Below are 17,511 nucleotides of genomic sequence, written 5' to 3'. Positions count from 1 at the left end.
CAAAGCCCATCTCCTTTCCCAGGCTTTTGGGGAAAGATTTTGCGTCAAGTTCTGGGCTGTGCGCCAAGGCCTAGTATTTGGGATTAGGGTCATTTTTGTTTTCCTTCCTGGTTTAGAGGATGCTATTGAGTTTATTTTTGTTTGTACTAATATGACTTCATTTTTAATATATGTGAAAGAAGCTTAGAGCCCTGGATAGATATTTTAATGTATATATTGAACAAATCTAAATAATCAAGTGTATCAGCAGCTCTCCCACAGCCAGCCCTAAATCAGGAAGTTGCCAGATACAGCTAGTAGCTATCTTGAGACTTGAGTTCTGTTGTCCTTGTCTATACAAAAATTTGTAGTGAAAATCCACTAGTCAGTATTTCAGTAGTGGATGAATTTCAAAGCCACATAAACAGCTTCTTATTAGCACTTCGGGTCCTTTCTCTGTGTCATTCCCTCAAAACATTCTCTTTAACTGTGGCAGAGAGTCTATGAAGGGATACCCTGTGGTCATTTATCCCCCACTGGCTAGTTTGGAGGGGAGATCAATTTCATGTATACTTTTTTTTCCTGCTCCTACATCCTCCTATGTTTTTAAATTTCATTCTGAAAAGCTCAGAATTTAAATGATCAGGCTGAGGTATAAAGCAGTATGCCTTTTGATGCTGCATCATGTGCTCATTTTTCTCTTAACAGAAATAAGTCTTAGTTTTATACCCAGCTTTAAAAGTTGGCAATAGCAAGTACAATTAAATGTGGTTTCTAGGGCATTGACACAAGGTTGAATGTAACGATGTTCCAGTGTTCCCAGAGTGTTTTCACCTGTCCTCCTCCCACTTTCACTTTCACCTTCCTCTGTCATCTCCATCTTCAAATCCTTACTCTACAACCCCTCATCTGTCTTGTTTTCTCTTCCTAGACTGCTGATATTGCTAGCTTTGCCTTCCTTTTACTAGCCTCTCCATTCATCCTCCTGTTCTGTGTCACCTTCCAGACTCATTGTCAGGGTCATTCTCTCAACTTTGTCTGTACCATGCTCTGGTACCCCTTCCTATATCACATTCCTTCCATAATGTCCAATCTATTAACAACTCTGACTTCACTGGTGCTCTGCAACCCCTCCTTCCTTTCCTTGTGTTAATCTCCTATGAGGAAACGATCATCTCCATCACTTCTCTGTGCCCACGCTTTTTGATGATTGGCTTCTTTCCTGCATTCAATTTTTCTGTACTGATTCCAGGGCTGATGAATGGCTCTGGAGGGGGAAAAAAATCCAGAGACCATTCAGGTTTACTGCACTACAGGTCCATCCTCTTTATTCAGTATAGCAGTCTTCCTTGAAAAGCAACTGTACTCCTCCACTATATCTCGTTACTACAACTCTCAACACTTCTTCTTGGCCTTTGACTGCCTCCTGCATGTCTGCATACCTCCCCCTCCTCCTATCCAGACTTCTTCAAAAAAATAAAAAAGCACCTTGCTAGGTGCTGTAACTCTGAGCCCCTCTTAAAATCTTCTCACTAGCTTCTTACTGCTTCTATCATCAAATTCAAGCAGTATGTTCTTATAGTGAGGCCACCTACAATCTACTTCTGTCTGCTCTTGTCTCCTTTGCCCCCACCTGTCCTCTTCTCTTAGCTCAAACTTCTCTTCACACTTCAGTCTTCATATCCTCCTTCTAAGACCGTCTGTGTGCCTTCCTTCTCACTGCCCCCCGTGCTTCTGAACTCCCCCACAGCGCCTTCAATTTTTTCCTTCTTTGAATCCCTTTTAAAAACTCAATTCCCCATGGAGGTAGATAAACTGAAGTGTGGATGATTTTTTTTAATCCTAAAGATATCTACATCTTTTCCCCAAGTGACTGCATGATCCTATTGTTGTCCTCCTGCCCCACTCTGTCATCTTGCCCTGCTGTTCTTGTCTTAACTTACATTGTAAATGATTCAGAGCAGGGATTCCTGGTTAATTCTTACAAAGCACCATGCATGTTATGGTGCTATATAAATAACAGGAAATAAAACAGACCTTCAAATCCAAATGGGCAAAAATGGATTTATCACATAACCCTACAAAATATGTGCATACTCACAAACAGGTAATTTTAGTCCTTAGATTATCTAATTTTGGCATTCATTCTTCTGTGGTTTTCTATTTTATAAAAAAGATCCTTCAAACTAACTCAGACATACTAAATCAAAACTTAAAATTAAAACCATAATACACTGTTAATATAATATTTTAAAGTGCAAGGAGACTTAGCCTGTCATGGTTATGGATTTAAATCTCTCAACGTTGATAGCATTCCTTTTAGAATATTTTTCTTCCATACCAATTGATTTTTAGGAACAGCCAAACTTGAGGTAAATGTCTGTAAAGCATGAAAATTGCACACTCTATCTGACTAACAAACACTATGAAATGTTGCAATGTGATCTGCAGCCTGATTAAGGCTTGCAAAGCTTGAACTTGAACACAAAGGGGGCCTTTCTCATCTATGCCTGAATGACGATCTGATTTTACACATCACTCGGGTTATATGTTCTTGATCAGAAACAGATTTTTTTTGTCCATTTTTCAAGAGCATAGGTAATACCTGAGCTTTTTGAAAGTTTGCACTGATTATTTTGGCCCAAATCAACATTAAATGTTGGCAGTTAAACATAGGCACATTTTTTTTTAATAAACACTATAAGAATATTTGAAATTGTTTCTTCAAATAGCTGAAAAGTACGACATTGACTTTCAGTTCAGTATTCTGCGTAAATCAACACATTCAAGGTATTTTATTTACACATTTTAAATGTAAAATATTTCTTAGTCATTGTTTCACAAACTAGCTACTTGGGGATTATATGTAATCTGTATATCGCTTGCTTACTCAAAATGTCTGGCGATGATATGCTGAATACATATCTCTTGGGAGAAGGGGAAGGAAGGAGGTTAATATAGTGCAGAGATGGAAATTTGATGCATTGTGTTCTTTACCAACAAGGTAAATGTTGTTTTGGAAGTGGAGTTGTGAACCCTGGTAACCTTAGTAAAGTGGTGGTTTTAACTTTAAGTATCATGATGCTTCATTTACATTAATCATGTTGACATACAGTATCGGATGAGGTCTGACAAACTTTGGTATTACAGCCAAGTGATATAATTAGACTAGTTTCAGATTCCAAGAACAGATTTTCTGTGCCACAGCTGTGCAAAGTCAGTGTCGGTTTAAAATGGAATACTGTAATTTCCTTGTAACTCTTACTCCCAAGCAATCAGTTTCCTGTAGAAGTAGTAGGAAAGGGAGCCAAGTGGAGTGAGTAATAAGGTCTGATGAGATTTCAGACATTTTTAGATTTGTATATTTAATACTGTTTAGTGTTAAATACAGCTAGTGAATGGGATGATGCCACTTAGAAAGACAGTTCAACAGAACAGATGTTAAAAATTAACATTCATGAGAATGTACCTCTGTCTCTTCCAACTAACTTGAAGGATGGATATATCTTTGTGTGGGATGCTGTTTTTTAAATATTGGGATGGAATAGCAAAGCAAAATTATTCTTTGCATGCAGTGCTCTTAAATATTTAAACATAACTATTTGGGTATGTAAGGTGACTGTGCATTTCTCACAGAGATAACATCTGCTATGGAGAGAGAATGTATACTATTGATCTACAAGCTCAGTACCAAGCATTAAGACAGTTTGTAGACATGCCCTACTGTTAGTTGGTGTCTTTGTATGCATTCGTAGAGAGGAAATGCAAATGGGGAAGGGCTAGTGAAGGCACAGGGAAATATAGACCTACATACAGTAAAAGACTCATCAACACTCCAGTTGGTAGGGCTTTTTTTATAATACCTCAACTGTAAACGTTCAGCTGAAATTTGACACACACAGTGCTTCACATCTGTTACATGCTAGAGAAAAGGTATTTAGGACTGCTCTACACACACATTTGCATTGAAATAACCAAAATATGTTTAATTCACAGCTTTTGTTATTTTGATGCAAATCTGAGTATGGACACTCTTATTTCAGAATAAAAGTGCCCTCCTCTGATTTTTGCTTAAGTCTTTTATATATCAATCATACTTGTAGGTGGGTGAGTGTATTTTCAGGCTCCCACACAAAGATTTAGGTGTTGAGGCTATGGTTACATGAGAAAACTTTGTACCTGTTTTTCAGAAACAGTGTAGCTGGGCCAAAGGTGTACTTACAAAATGTTACAGAGCAGATAGAGCCATAGGGCATGTTCAAGGGGACAGCAAACATGTATGTGATATAAGTCAATGAATCTTACACTTGGCTAAATGAATTAAAAGTCCGAGATGTTGCAAAATTGACTGTTTATTAACAGGAAACAAACCAACAATTATTCTACTAAAATCCACAGATGAATAATGAAAAACCACAAGCTTTCACAAAAATCCATGGTATAGAGGAGAGGAAATCTCCTCTCTGGAAGTCAGGCTTCCAGAATGCTCTTCCTCACTGCAGTCTATGCACCTGGTATATCCAGGGCCACCTGGGAGGGAGGGGAGTGGGGCAATTTGCCCCAGGCCCCCACGAGAATATAGTATTCCATAGTATTGCAACTTTTTTTTATGGAAGGGGCCCGTGAAATTGCTTTACCCCAGGCCCCCTGAATCCTCCGGGCGGCCCTGGATATATCCCCTCTCCTCAGTTGAAGTACTCACAAATAACTAAAAAATCTGGCCATAATTCTCCATATACTACAATGATTAAAAGAAATTGGGAGCTGTTTTCTGTAGGGACGCTCCAGCTGAGGCACAAAGACAGCAAACAACTTCTGTGTCTCTTAACTGAGCCCCTTGAGAAATTCTCTTAATTTCCTCTCCCAGCATGTCTTAAATTCTTCACCCTGCAGAACTGCAGGGCTTTTCCTCTGTACTCTGACTGTGCTGAGGTGTTTACTCTGTCAAATGCAACATAACAGAACATCCTCGCAAGAATGAATGAGGTGCATAAATTAAATGTTTGAGTATGCAACCTCCAGTTTGTTCAAGCAACTTTAGACAACTGACACTTGTGGCTAAGAAACTGTATTTCCTATAACTGGATAAATATGTAGGCAGAAAACCTTCACTATCTTGCTAATGATCACTTCACATTGGCTGAAGGGATAGTATCAACCAGCTTCAGAGGGAGAAATGTTTGTCTAGAGACGGTCATTCTCATGGGTGGGCTTTTGAGGGCAAGAAAATAGGTGGGGGGATCCTCACCCAAAAGGTCTCTCTCTCAAAAAAGGGTGGGGGGGGAGAGGGATTTTTTTTTCGGCCTACACTCTGTCATAATCCTACAAAATAATAACAGCTGCAAAATGGCTTCATGTTACAGTTTTTTAAAGTTCTGGGTCACTGTGGTGGGGTCAGCTTTGTGTTATGGAACCAACAATAGATATATACATGATTTGACCTTTACCAAAAGCTGAGTTTCATTTATCTGTGTTACAGCTGGCAGTCTGTAGCACTTGAACGTTGGCTTTGCTGCTACACGTACATTTGGCTTTCTGATTGTTGGTGTCTAATCTTGTACGTCTCACTTTCTGCCCCTTGTCAGTGAACTCTAACAGGCAGGGAACAGTGTGCTTATGTGAATAAGATTTAGTACGGTGATTTTATACTCCTGTCTATGCACTTTTATAATCCTTATCATATATCAGAAAACAACTTTCAGAACTCCCAATTTTACTACATTCAGAAGCAACTCTTGGGAATGACTGAACAGCTCTAAGCTACACTGGGTGGATTTGAATTAAAATATCTTGCTTTTTATTGCAGGCATCTTTTTCATAAATCTTGCGTAGACCCGTGGCTGCTAGACCATCGCACCTGCCCTATGTGTAAAATGAACATTCTAAAAGCTCTAGGGATTCCGGTAAGCATGTCATGCAACAGGCTAGTCAAGTAGAGTGAGACCACCTCCATCCTGTATACATGCCCATCTGTTTGCTATTTAGATTCTCATCCCACATTCATCACCAGGGCACACTGATTTATTAACAGGAACACAAGCAGACATCTGTCTATCTTTCTCTCCCCCTCCCCCCACGCTTTGGCTGGGAGGGTGTATGTGTATGTGTCTGTGTTGCTTGGCTGGTTTGTTGAGGGATTGGATTTTTTTAAAGTAATTGTGGCAGGGTTGTACATTCACATACAAACGTTTTCTATTTATTCTTTTACATCAGGGATGGATTTTTTTTTAACTACATTCCTCCTTGTTGCCTCAACGCAAAGGGTGTACAAATAAAAACTCTCCCGATGTATCATTCTAAGGCAGTTTTGCCGCTGATTCTGATGGCAGAAGTCATTGCCTTTTCTGTCGGGTTCCGTCCCCGCTCTTGAAGCATCCTTGCATGTCAACAGTATAAGAAAATGCTAGATTGTTAGTCACTTGGTAAATTCAGATCTGTTGAGAAACCTGCCAAAACTTGCCAATTAACTCTTTGGATTGTATTGTCAAATATACTTAGTACATGTTCTGCCAGCAGGGGCGGCTCCAGGCCCCAGCACACCAAGCGCGTGCTTGGGGCGGCATGCCGTGGGGGCAGCAGGCGGCTCCGGTGGACCTCCCGCAGACGTGCCTGCGGAGGGTCCGCTGATCCCACGGCTTCAGTGGAGCACGGGACCAGCGGACCCTCCGCAGGCACCTCTGCGGGAGGTCCACCAGAGCCACGGGACCTGCGACCGGCAGAGTGCCCCCCACGGCGTGCCGCCGTGCTTGGGGCTGCGAAATGGCTAGAGCCGCCCCTGTCTGCCAGCAATGAATTTCCCTAAATTACAGGTATCTCACAGTTCAGTGTCTTCTCCACCAAGAAATTAATCAAGGTTTATGCTATGTGAAAAAGTATCTCCTGACTGTCAAGTTCAACACTGAACCAGTGGTGGTTGGTATGCCAACAGCTGCTGTAAATACACTGTCCCCAAGCTGAGGCAGCAGCATGCCAGCATTACATACCTGAGCGCTACACAAGAGAAATGAGACAAAAGCCAACAGCTGTACAAATGAGGACAGCTAATGTAGTTACCCCCAAGAGCAGCAGTGAAATGACGTGGGGACATATAATCCAAACAAATTGCTGAAATGAAAAAAGAGGCTGATACAAGTGCTGAAATTATTATTCTAGGAAATAGCACAATAATAAAATAATCATGCAGGTGTGTCCATTAACTTAGTACAATTATAAAGCCAAAAGGAAGCAAATAATATATCATTAGAATTATATTATAATTAGGCTTCTTGAGTGTGTGTGTGTGTGTGTGTGTTACATATGGAAAAAAACTACAATGAAAGATTGTTAAAGTTGCAAAGTCGTCAAACACTTAGAAATTAGGAAATGTCAGTGTTAAGGCTGCATGTTCAACCTTCATTCAGCCCCCTGGTATGCATTACAATACTATGTTTAAATCCATCATCACATACTATTTTTTCCACTGACCTCCACGTGGGTCATCAACAGGGTTAGGATCTTAAGATCCATCCTTACCGCAGATCTCCAAGTAACTTGCAGCAGTAGTAGGCTGTTATGCTGCATGCAGGCCAGCCATTAGAAGGGGATGAGACACACACTTTCCCAGTGGGTTTCACAGCTATTGCTGACAGCAAAGAAACCACTCAGAACTCCTGCGTTCAGTTCCAGGTTCTGGAGGGGAATGTGCTCTTTTACCCTTAGCCTTTCTCTGTCCTCTCTGCTCCCTTATTCCTAACTCCCTGCCCCCCAAGATCCAGCCCCTTTATCCCCTTTCCCCTTAAATTCCTGTCTCTGTCCCCCATAATCTTATCACCCCTCCCCAACTTCTTTTCCCCCCCCCACTGCCTTTCACCCCTCTGCATTCAAGTCAGGATGATTCCTCCTTGCTGCCTGTGCTCCAGCACGAGGAGCATAAAAAGAGCACAGGAGAGACCGTCTCCCTTCTCTGTTATGGCTTCCTATGCTGCAGCAGACCTTGGCTGCCAGGGGGAACAATTGCAGGAAAGTGCTGCTCAGCTCCTGTGTCCCCTGAGCTGGAGCACGCTTGGTACTGATGGAATCTTCAGAGAATGTAGCTGCCAAACTCATAACAGGTCTCTACTGAGCATGTGTGAACTGATATTTTCAGAGGCTCAAACTTGGCAAAATTTGAGCAGAATTTCACAGCGACTGGAAAAAGCACAATCTGTGACACAAAGGTCACCCTCCTTCCCAATTTCAAATCCTGCTCCAAAGCATGAAGCCACTACAGCTTCTTAATGAAACAGGTGTACAAATTTTGTTAACATGGGCAAAACGTATTTTCCCTCCCTAACCTCATTCTCAATTCTTGCTGAACCATTGTAACTGAAACTACCCCCCACCGCTCCTTTTAAAACAAAACAAAACAAAAATAATCAGTCTGAGGCAAACACCCATCTTGGAAAACTTCAGCTCAAATGGTTGCAGTTTGGCAAAGTTATAAGCCACTGAAAACAGTCTTATAATGGAAAGTGTCAGGAAACCTTGGCTTATAGACAGTGCTACTGGCTCCATTTATAATATAGAATGTCTTCCTGCCAGCTGTATGCTTACCTTAGTGGTGTACATTAAAAAGTTGGATTGTGTGAGTATGAATGTGGCATAACATTTCCATTTTAAGAGGAATGTATAATAGTTTTTAATTGATATTCTAAAAGAACTAGATCTAAATTTTCAAGTCCGTGCATGCCAATTTGGCAATTTCTTCAGAGTTTACTTCATAGTCAAGATTTTTTAAAATGGCTGCCTAGAACTAAAGCCTATTTAGGCATGTAAATAACTAGCCTGATTTTCAAAAGTGGTGAGTGCCCAGAAGCTCCCATTAAGACGTATCTCCTATCTGCTGAGGCAGCCTGGTCCCTGGAGGTGTTCCACCCTTAATGAATTCTGCCACCATTTACAGAAGCAAATGTCTGGCCTCAGTCCTTCCACTGGCACACTAATGGTGAATTCAGCCCACAAAGCTTAGCTTCTTCTGGTCTTCGTGTCTAAAGGGAAAACTTTTTTTTTCTTTCAATTTCAAAGAGCTACATCATTGTTGGGATGATCATATCAAGTAAAATAATCTGCCTTCAGTTCTTACTCCTTCTCTAGAAACGTGGTCTGAACATGCAAACAACTGCACTTTTTTTACTAGATTGGTTGAGTTGGAGCCTTTCATTAAGAACCTGATGGAAAGGCCACTCAAGTCAGTGGAAAGACTCCCATTTTTAGAAACAGGCCCTAAAAGCACATATATACAGAGAACTAGAGAAACTAATATACTGGGTAAATAACAAAATTTATCAAAATATATTTGTGTCATCTGACAGTAAAAGATATACATAGTAATTTTAAAAAAGCAATATTTGATATCATTAGGATGAAAGTCTACTGTTTAGTTTTTTCCAAGTAAAATGATATTAAACCTGCATGTAAAAAGGGATCAATTAAATTGAACCATGACTTTTGTGCCACTTTAGTTAATATTTTGTCGGGCTTTCCATTATCTCCATTTTTAAGGGTTTAAAAATTGGTCATAAAAGCTCATTCTAGCAAAAACTGCAAACAAAAGGGACAAGAAGAGCAAATGGATAACTGTGGGCGGGGAACATTTAAATATTTGCTTAGTTATAGTGGTTATAAGATTGTTGTATAACCCTCAAAACCACATTTGATTTTAAAATGAACTTTCAAAGGCTTCCAACAACTGTTTGAAAAGAAATCTAATGGAAAAAAATGTTGATGTTCGTGCCCAGCAATTTTTGTCCCCCGTCCTGTAAGTAAACATATGCATAGCTTTACACACATAAATACTCCCAGTTCAATGGGACTCATGTCTTTCCAGGATAAAGCCTTTTCTTTGCTCAAAGTTGCTTAGAATGTTTTATGCTTGCAGATGCACTATGTCTTCATGCCAACTATTATTTAGTCTCTTCCCCAACTCTGAAGCCCCCAAACTGGTTTAGGCTTTTTGTTGTCTGACTACATTCTATACTTTAGTCGGTGAACACAAAATCATCTGAGGATTGTTTAAATGAACATGCTCTTTTATTATGAGCCATTTTAAAATAATACCGTATTGTCCTGAGTATAGGCTGCACTTTTTTCCCCTAATTTAAGTCTTTAAATTAGGGGTGCGGCCTATAATCAGGAACTTGAAAAAAAAAACAATAAAAATACTTCAAATCCCAGCCGCGGCCGGGAATCAGAGCGCTCTGGGCTGCCCGCCACGGCAGGGAGCCCAGAGCGCTTTAAATCCCAGCCGCGGCCGGGAATCAGAGGGCTCTGGGCTGCCCCAGCAGTGTCCCCGCCTCCCCCGCCGCCCGGCCCCGGCCCCGCGTACCCGCCTCCACCGGCCCTGGCCTCGCGCCGCCCGGCTCCAGCCCCGGGCGCGTCCCCGCCCCGCTCCGGCCCCAGGCCCACGTACCTGCCTCCGCCGGCTACGTCCCCGCCTCCCCTGCCGCCCGGCTCCACCCCGGCTGCGTCCCCGCCTCCCCCACCACCCGGCTCCAGCCCCGTGTTCCCGCCTCCGCCGGCCCCGGCTTCAGGGCCGCGGGGGGGAGGGGGGACAAAGGGGGCAATTTGCCTCCGGGGCCCAGCAGGGGCCCCCACGAGAGTTTTTCGGGGCCCCCGGAGCGGGGTCCTTCACTCGCTCCGGGGGGCCCGGAAAACTCTTGCGGGGCCGGGCGCAGGAGCTTCTTCTGCTCCTGGTCTTCGCCTGCGGGGGGGGGGGGGTCCTTCCGCTCCGGGGCGGAAGGACCCCCCACTGGCGAGTTACCGCCCAAGCAGGACCCGCTGCCGAAGTTCAGCCCGGTCTTCGGCGGTAATTTGGCGGCAGGGGGCACTTCCGTTCCAGGACCCGCCACCGAAGTGCCCTGAAGACCCGCGGCGGGGCCTCCCGCCGCCGAATTACCGCCGAAGACCGGGCTGCACTTCAGTGGCGGGTCCCGCTTCGGCGGTAATTCGGCCGCGGGGATGCCCCGCGGCAGGTCTTCGGGACACTTCGGCGGCAGGTCCCAGAATGGAAGGGCCCCCCCCGCCGAAGACCCCGGGCCCCCGGAATTCTCTGGGCGGCCCTGCCTGGCCTCGCGCCACCCGGCGCCGGCCCTGGCCGCGCGTCCCCCACCGCCCGGCGCTGGCCCTGGCCACGCGTCCCCCACCGCCCGGCGCCGCATCGCCCGTCCCCCGCCGCCCGGCTCCGGCCCCGGCCCCGCATCCCTTCCCGGCTGCCCTACTCTGGCCGGCCAGCTACCTGGCTCTGGCCGTCCGGCTCCCGCCACATATTTTAAGTTAAAAAAAGTTAAAAATTTAATTTTTTTAAAATAGCACCAAACTTTAAGGGTGTGGCTTATAATCAGGAGCGGCCTATACTCGGAACAATACGGTACTAAGTTTGTAACATAGAATCATAAAAATGTAGAGCTGGAAAGAGCCTCGAGAAGTGATCTAGTCCAGCCCCCTCCACTGAGGCAGGGCCAACTATGCCTAGAGCATGCTTGGCAGGTGTTTGTCTAACCTGTTTTTAAAAACCTCCACTAACACAAATTTCACAATCTCCCTTAGAAGCCTATTCCAATACTTAATTATCCTTATAGTTAGGAAGCTTTTCCTAATATCTAACCTAAATCTTTCTTGCTGCAGATTAAGCCAATTCCTTCTTGTTCTTTCTTCAGTGGACATGGAGAGCAATTGATCACCATCTTCGTTATAACAGCCTTTAACATATTAGAGGGGTCCTGACAGTCTTCAAAGTCTTCTTTTCTCAAGACTAAAATGCCCCATTTTTTAACCTTTCCTCATAGGTTAGGTGTTCATTACTGAAGTCTCCTCTGGACTGTCTCCAGTTTGTCCACATCTTTCCTAAAACGTGGTGCCCAAAACTGGACACAGTACTCCAGCTGAGGCCTCACTAATGCCAAGTTGGACAATTACCTCCTGTGTTTTATATATGAAACCTGTTAATATGCCCCATAATATTAGCGCTCTTATTTATTTATTTTGCAACTGTTTCACATTGTTGGCTCATGTTCAATTTGTGATCCACTACAACCTCCAGATCCTCCTCAGCACTACAGCCTCGCCAGTTATTCCCCATTTTGTATTTGTACATCTGACTTTTCCTTCTAAGTGAAGAACTTTACATTTGTCTTTATTGAATTTCATCTTGTTGATATCAGACCAGTTCTCCAATTTGTCAGTCATTTTGAATTATAATCCTACCCTCCAAAAAACTTGCAAACCCTCCCACCTTAGCATCATCTACAGATTTTATAAGCCTAGTCTCCACTCCATTATAAAAATCATTAATGGAAAATGCTGAATAATTCTGGATCCAGGACAGACCCTGTGGGACCACACTAGATACATCTTCCCAGTTTGACAGCAAACTATTGATAACTACTCTTCTGAGTACGATCTTTCAGCCAATTATGCACCCACCTTATAAAAATTTCATCTAGACCACGTTTCCCTGATTTGCTTATGAGACTGTCACATGGGACTTTATGAAAAGCCTTACTAAAATCATGATGTATCACATCTACTGTTTTCTCCCTTGTTCTTGACAAATCTATGTTGGTTATTATCTATCACTCTATTATCCACTAATTAGGCAATACAAATTGATTATTTAATAACTTATTCCAGTATCTTTGCAGGTATCAAAGTTCAGCTGACTGGTCTATAATTCCCTGGGTCCTTTTTGTTCCTTTTTTTAAAGATAGGTACTATTTGCCCTTCTCCAGTCCTCTAGGACCTCACCCATCCTCCATGAGTTCTCAAAGATAATTGTTAATGGTTCTGAGATTGCTGCAGCTAGTTCTTTTAAGTACCTTAAGAGTGAATTTCGTCAGGGCCTGCTGGCTTGAATATATCTAACTTATCTAAATATTCGTTAGCCTGCTCTTTCCCTATTCTGGCTTGTGTTCTTTTCCCCTAATTAATATTAATTGTGTAAAGCATCTGGTCACAATTAATCTTTTTAGTGAAGACTGAAGGAAAATAGGCAATAAACGCTACAGCCTGCTTGATGTCATCTGTTATTAGCTCTCCTTCCCACTAAGTAGTAGACCTATACAACATCTTTTTCTTTCTCCTAATGTATTTGTAGAAGTTCTTCTTATTCCCTTTTATATCCCTTACTAGGAGTAACACATTTTGTGCCTCAGCCTTTCCGATTTTGGCCCTATGTGCTCGTGCCATTCTTTGCTATTCATCCTTAGCAATTTGTCCATGTTTCCAGTTTTTGTAGGTTACTTTTTTTTTTCTTTTTCAGGCCATGAAAGAGCTCCTGATTGAGCCATGCTGGCTTTTTATTGCTACTCTTATCTTTCTTTTGCATCGGGGTAGCTTGTTGCTGTGCTTTTAATAGTGTCATTTTGAGAAACTGCCAGCTTTCATGAACTTTTTTCCCTTAGATTTTTTTATCATGGGACATTACTTGTCAGCTCTCTGAGTTTGTTAAAGTCTGCACTTTTTTTAAGTCCATTATACTGGCATGAAACAACAAAAGACAGGAAATTCACAGGAAAGGGTGAAACAGGACTGATTGAGTAAAGCACTTGGGCACAGGTTTAGCTTTAAAAACATGAGCTGTCTCATTTTCTTCAGTGGGACTACTCAGATACTTGAAGTTAACAATGTTTAAATGCTTTGCTAGATCAGGGCCTCTGAATCAGATTTTCAAAAGTATTTAGGCGACTATAGATGCAGATGCTCAGCTAGTGGAATTTTCAAAAGTGCCTAAGCAGATTAGGCACCTAAATACATTTGAAAATCTTCCCTATAGTGTCTGCTAACTTTTTTAGGACTAACAGGATATTTGTGTAACTGCAGTTCTATCTGAATATGCCCCTTTATGCTTATAGGTGCTGTTGAACACCTTGCACACAATACCCTAATCTTTGAATTTTCCTCATTTTTATTAGTTTATGGCCTAACCTTAAGGCGTTATTTCTGAAGTGGCTGTGCAAGCTCAACCTCTCCCTGCTATGGAGAGAGCAGACCTGACACCTTTGCTGAAAGGCTTAGGGGAGTCTGCATTCTCATGTACAGCAAAGGGAATTTACTCCCACAATTGCCATTAGTGTTCAGAGGGGAACTCTCCAGAAATAATCAGTCTGACAGTCAGTCTGACAGTCAGGAAATAAACCAATACAGAAATACTTGAAAGATCAGTAAATTCTACTGCAATTTGGTCATCGCAGCTTGACCAGTGAGTTGCTGTCTAGAGGATATTAACAGAGGTCTTGGCACCAAAACACACAAGCTCTGTAACCATCTGCTTTAAATGCATCTGAATCACTTTTCCAGTAGCCCTGAATTTACTGAGTGTGTGCATTTATAGGCGTGAGTTTTAATTCTGAGCTAAACAGTCATTTTGCCTTTGTTTTTGTTTTTTAATTCATTTGGTTTCTCTGGGACCACAAAACAGGGAAGACTCCTGAAATTCCCATTACAATGAATTCTTTATTCTTTCTCGTTATTTTCAGCTATAAGAAATGAAGTACAGTATAGGCAAAATGTAAGTCTTTTAATATTGAAAACATTTTTCCTTCTTTTAGCAATAGCTATATACACCCCTTTTCCACCCCTCATACAAATGTGCACACATGCAGTTCTTATCAGTTCCCCGCCTTCACTTAAGTCTCTGATATCAGCTCTATAATATGTATATTTTAAGGCTTAAAAGTACAAAATCCCCTGCAGTTAGTACCTGTGTTTATGTTCATAATCTACCTCAGGCAGATCATATCAATATATGTGCTCATTTACTCCATGACACACTCCCCCAAACTTTTTGTTTTTCTGTGAGGAAGCAAACATCAATTTTCTGGGCAAGACTTTTTCATACTAAACATTTCCACTGCACACTGCAAGATAGTATTCCTACAAATACTATTAAGAGGATCGAGGTATGTAGAAAGCAAATAAACTATGTATTTATTGGATATTACCATTTAAGGGCCCGATATTGCACTATTTATTGTTGTCCCATTTAAATCAGTGAGGCATCAGTAATAAGTACAAGACATAATAGGAAGTGATTGCAGGATGGGGCCCTAAAGGAGTGGGTGAGAGGAAAAAAATCTAAATTAATTAACTAGAACCACTTATGTATAAATTCAGGAAGAAAATCTAGAGCAGTTATTTTCTTTAAGACTGATTAAAAGATAGGAAACAAAGGGTAGGAATAAATGGTCAGTTTTCAGAATGGAGAGAGGTAAATAGTGGTGTCCCCCAAGGATCTGTACAGGGCCCAGTCCTATTCAACATATTCATAAATGATCTGGAAAAAGGGGTAAATAACGAGGTGGCAAACTTGCAGATGATACAAAACTACTCAGGATAGTTAAGTCCCAGGCAGACTGTGAAGAACTACAAAAGGATCTCTCAAAACTGGGTGACTGGGCAATAAAATGACAAATGAAATTCAATGTTGATAAATGCAAAGTGATGCACATTGGAAAACATAATCCCAACTATACGTATAAAATGATGGGGTCTAAATTTGCTGTTACCACTCAAGAAAGCGATCTTGGAGTCATTGTTTTCAGAGAATGAAAACATCCACTCAATGTGCAGTGGCTGTCAAAAAAGTGAACAGAATGTTGGGAATCATTAAGAAAGGGATAGATAATAAAACAGAATATACCATATTACCTCCGTATAAACCCATGGTATGTGCACACCTTGAATACTGCGTGCAGATGTGGTCACCCCATCTCAAAAAAGATGTATAGGAATTGGAAAAGGTTCAGAAAAAGGCAACAAAAATTATTAAGGTTATGGAACAGTTGCCATATGAGGAGAGATTAATAAGACCGGGACTTTTCAGCTTGGAAAAGAGACAACTAAGGGGGGAAATGATAGAGGTTTATAAAATCATGACTCATGTGGAGAAAGTAAATAAGGAAGTGTTGTTTACTCATTCTCATAACACAAGAACTAGGGGTCACCAAATGAAATTAATAGGCAACAGATTTAAAACAAACAAAAGGAAGTATTTTTTCACACAATGCACAGTCAGCCTGTGAACTCCTTGACAGAGGATATTGTGAAGGCCAAAATTATAACAGGGTTCAAAAAAGAACTAGATAAATTCATGGAGGATAGTTCCATCTATGGATATTAGCCAGGATGGACAGGGATGGTGTTCCTAGCCTCTGTTTGCCAGAAGCTGGAAATGGGCGACGGGATGGATCACTTTATGATTACCTGTTCTGTTCATTCCCTCTGGGGCACCTGGCATTGGCCATTGTCGGAAGACAGGATACTGGGCTAGATGGACCTTTGGTCTGACCCAGTATGGCTGTTCTTATGTTCTTATGTTAATATGAAAATAAAAACACTAAGGCTTTTTTGCTTATGTTTAAAGTTAAGAGGTCCATTTCTGCTCATATATTTTATATATGCATAATTCCAACTAGAACACTAGGAGCCAAACAAATATTTGAAGGCAGAGTTAGCTCCTAAAGTAAGGTGGCTAAAATTTTCAGAAGCCTGAGTCCCATTTTTAAGTTATTTAGCCACTTAGCAGTCAATGAAGGTGAATGGTACTTAGTCCCCTAAATCATTTAAGAGATTTTGAAAATTTTACCCAGCTTCTTTCTTGTAACTATAGTCCTTAATATTTTCTCTGTAGAATAAAAGCTCAAAGACTTTTCTTTTTGTTTCCATTAGCCAAATGCAGATTGCATAGATGATATACCTCCAGATTTTGAAGCTTCCATAGGAGGACCACCAACTAATCAGATTACAGGAGCTAGTGATATAACCGTGAATGAAAGCTCTGTAGCTCTGGATCCTCCTGTCCGGACTGTGGGAGTACTACAAGTCATCCAGGATGCAGCTCCTCTTCCCCAGGTTGGGGAGGGTAACTTCACAACAAGTAGTAAGTTTCTCCTTCTGGCAGAGTTTGCCCTGAAAATAGTATGCAGAAACCTGAATCACAGAGAAATGTATAGATGTGTGGCGCTTGGAATATTGTTTTTACTACTTTAAATTTCACTGAAATCTAGAGGATAAGTAACGTGGCTTAAAATGGCACCTTTGAATTATCATGGAGTATTACTGTATCACAGATACTCTGAACCCAGTGTGCAAATGAATGGATTGAATCAGATAGAATAGCAAAATGAAATGCATGGAAGAATAATCTAGACTAAGTAGAAAGAGGCCCTTTCTATTAACACAAAGTAGACTAAAGTTATAGACATCTTCACATGTTGTTTGACAGTGAATCCTTTTACCAAGGCCTTCCTTGATAATCTCCACCTATAACCCAGCTCCTTTGTTAAATTCATTTGTTGGATGCCCTTGTCTACTGAGTTTAGCTAGTCCTTATCCCCTGGTCTGCCTTTCTTTGATGTACTATTTGTTATATATGAAGAGTTTCACTCTTGCTTCAATAACATAAAATAGATTAACAGATTCCAAGGCCAAAAGAGACCATTATGATCATCTAGTCTAACCTCCTGTATAAAACAGTCGAGAGGAAGAATTCACCACAACCCTTGGTAAATTGTTCCAGTG

The 17,511-nt window shown here is 41.6% G+C and overlaps 1 protein-coding gene across 3 annotated transcripts in view; it reads left to right on the top strand.

Annotated features, from left to right (window-relative positions):
* The window catches only part of RNF150 (ring finger protein 150), a 210,759-nt gene that overhangs the window by 148,640 nt on the left and 44,608 nt on the right, over positions 1–17,511 (top strand). For all 3 annotated transcript variants that reach the window (XM_045018331.1, XM_045018330.1, XM_045018332.1), the window contains exons 5-6: positions 5,786–5,882; positions 16,660–16,870. In XM_045018331.1, coding sequence (XP_044874266.1) covers positions 5,786–5,882; positions 16,660–16,870 — 308 coding nt within the window. The remainder of the gene's footprint in view (positions 1–5,785; positions 5,883–16,659; positions 16,871–17,511) is intronic.

This window comes from Mauremys mutica, chromosome 5 (genome assembly GCF_020497125.1).
Source record: "Mauremys mutica isolate MM-2020 ecotype Southern chromosome 5, ASM2049712v1, whole genome shotgun sequence".
NCBI lineage: Eukaryota > Metazoa > Chordata > Testudines > Geoemydidae > Mauremys > Mauremys mutica.
Note: the sequence above shows the minus strand (reverse complement) of the source record. Positions and strands in the feature narration are given on the sequence as shown.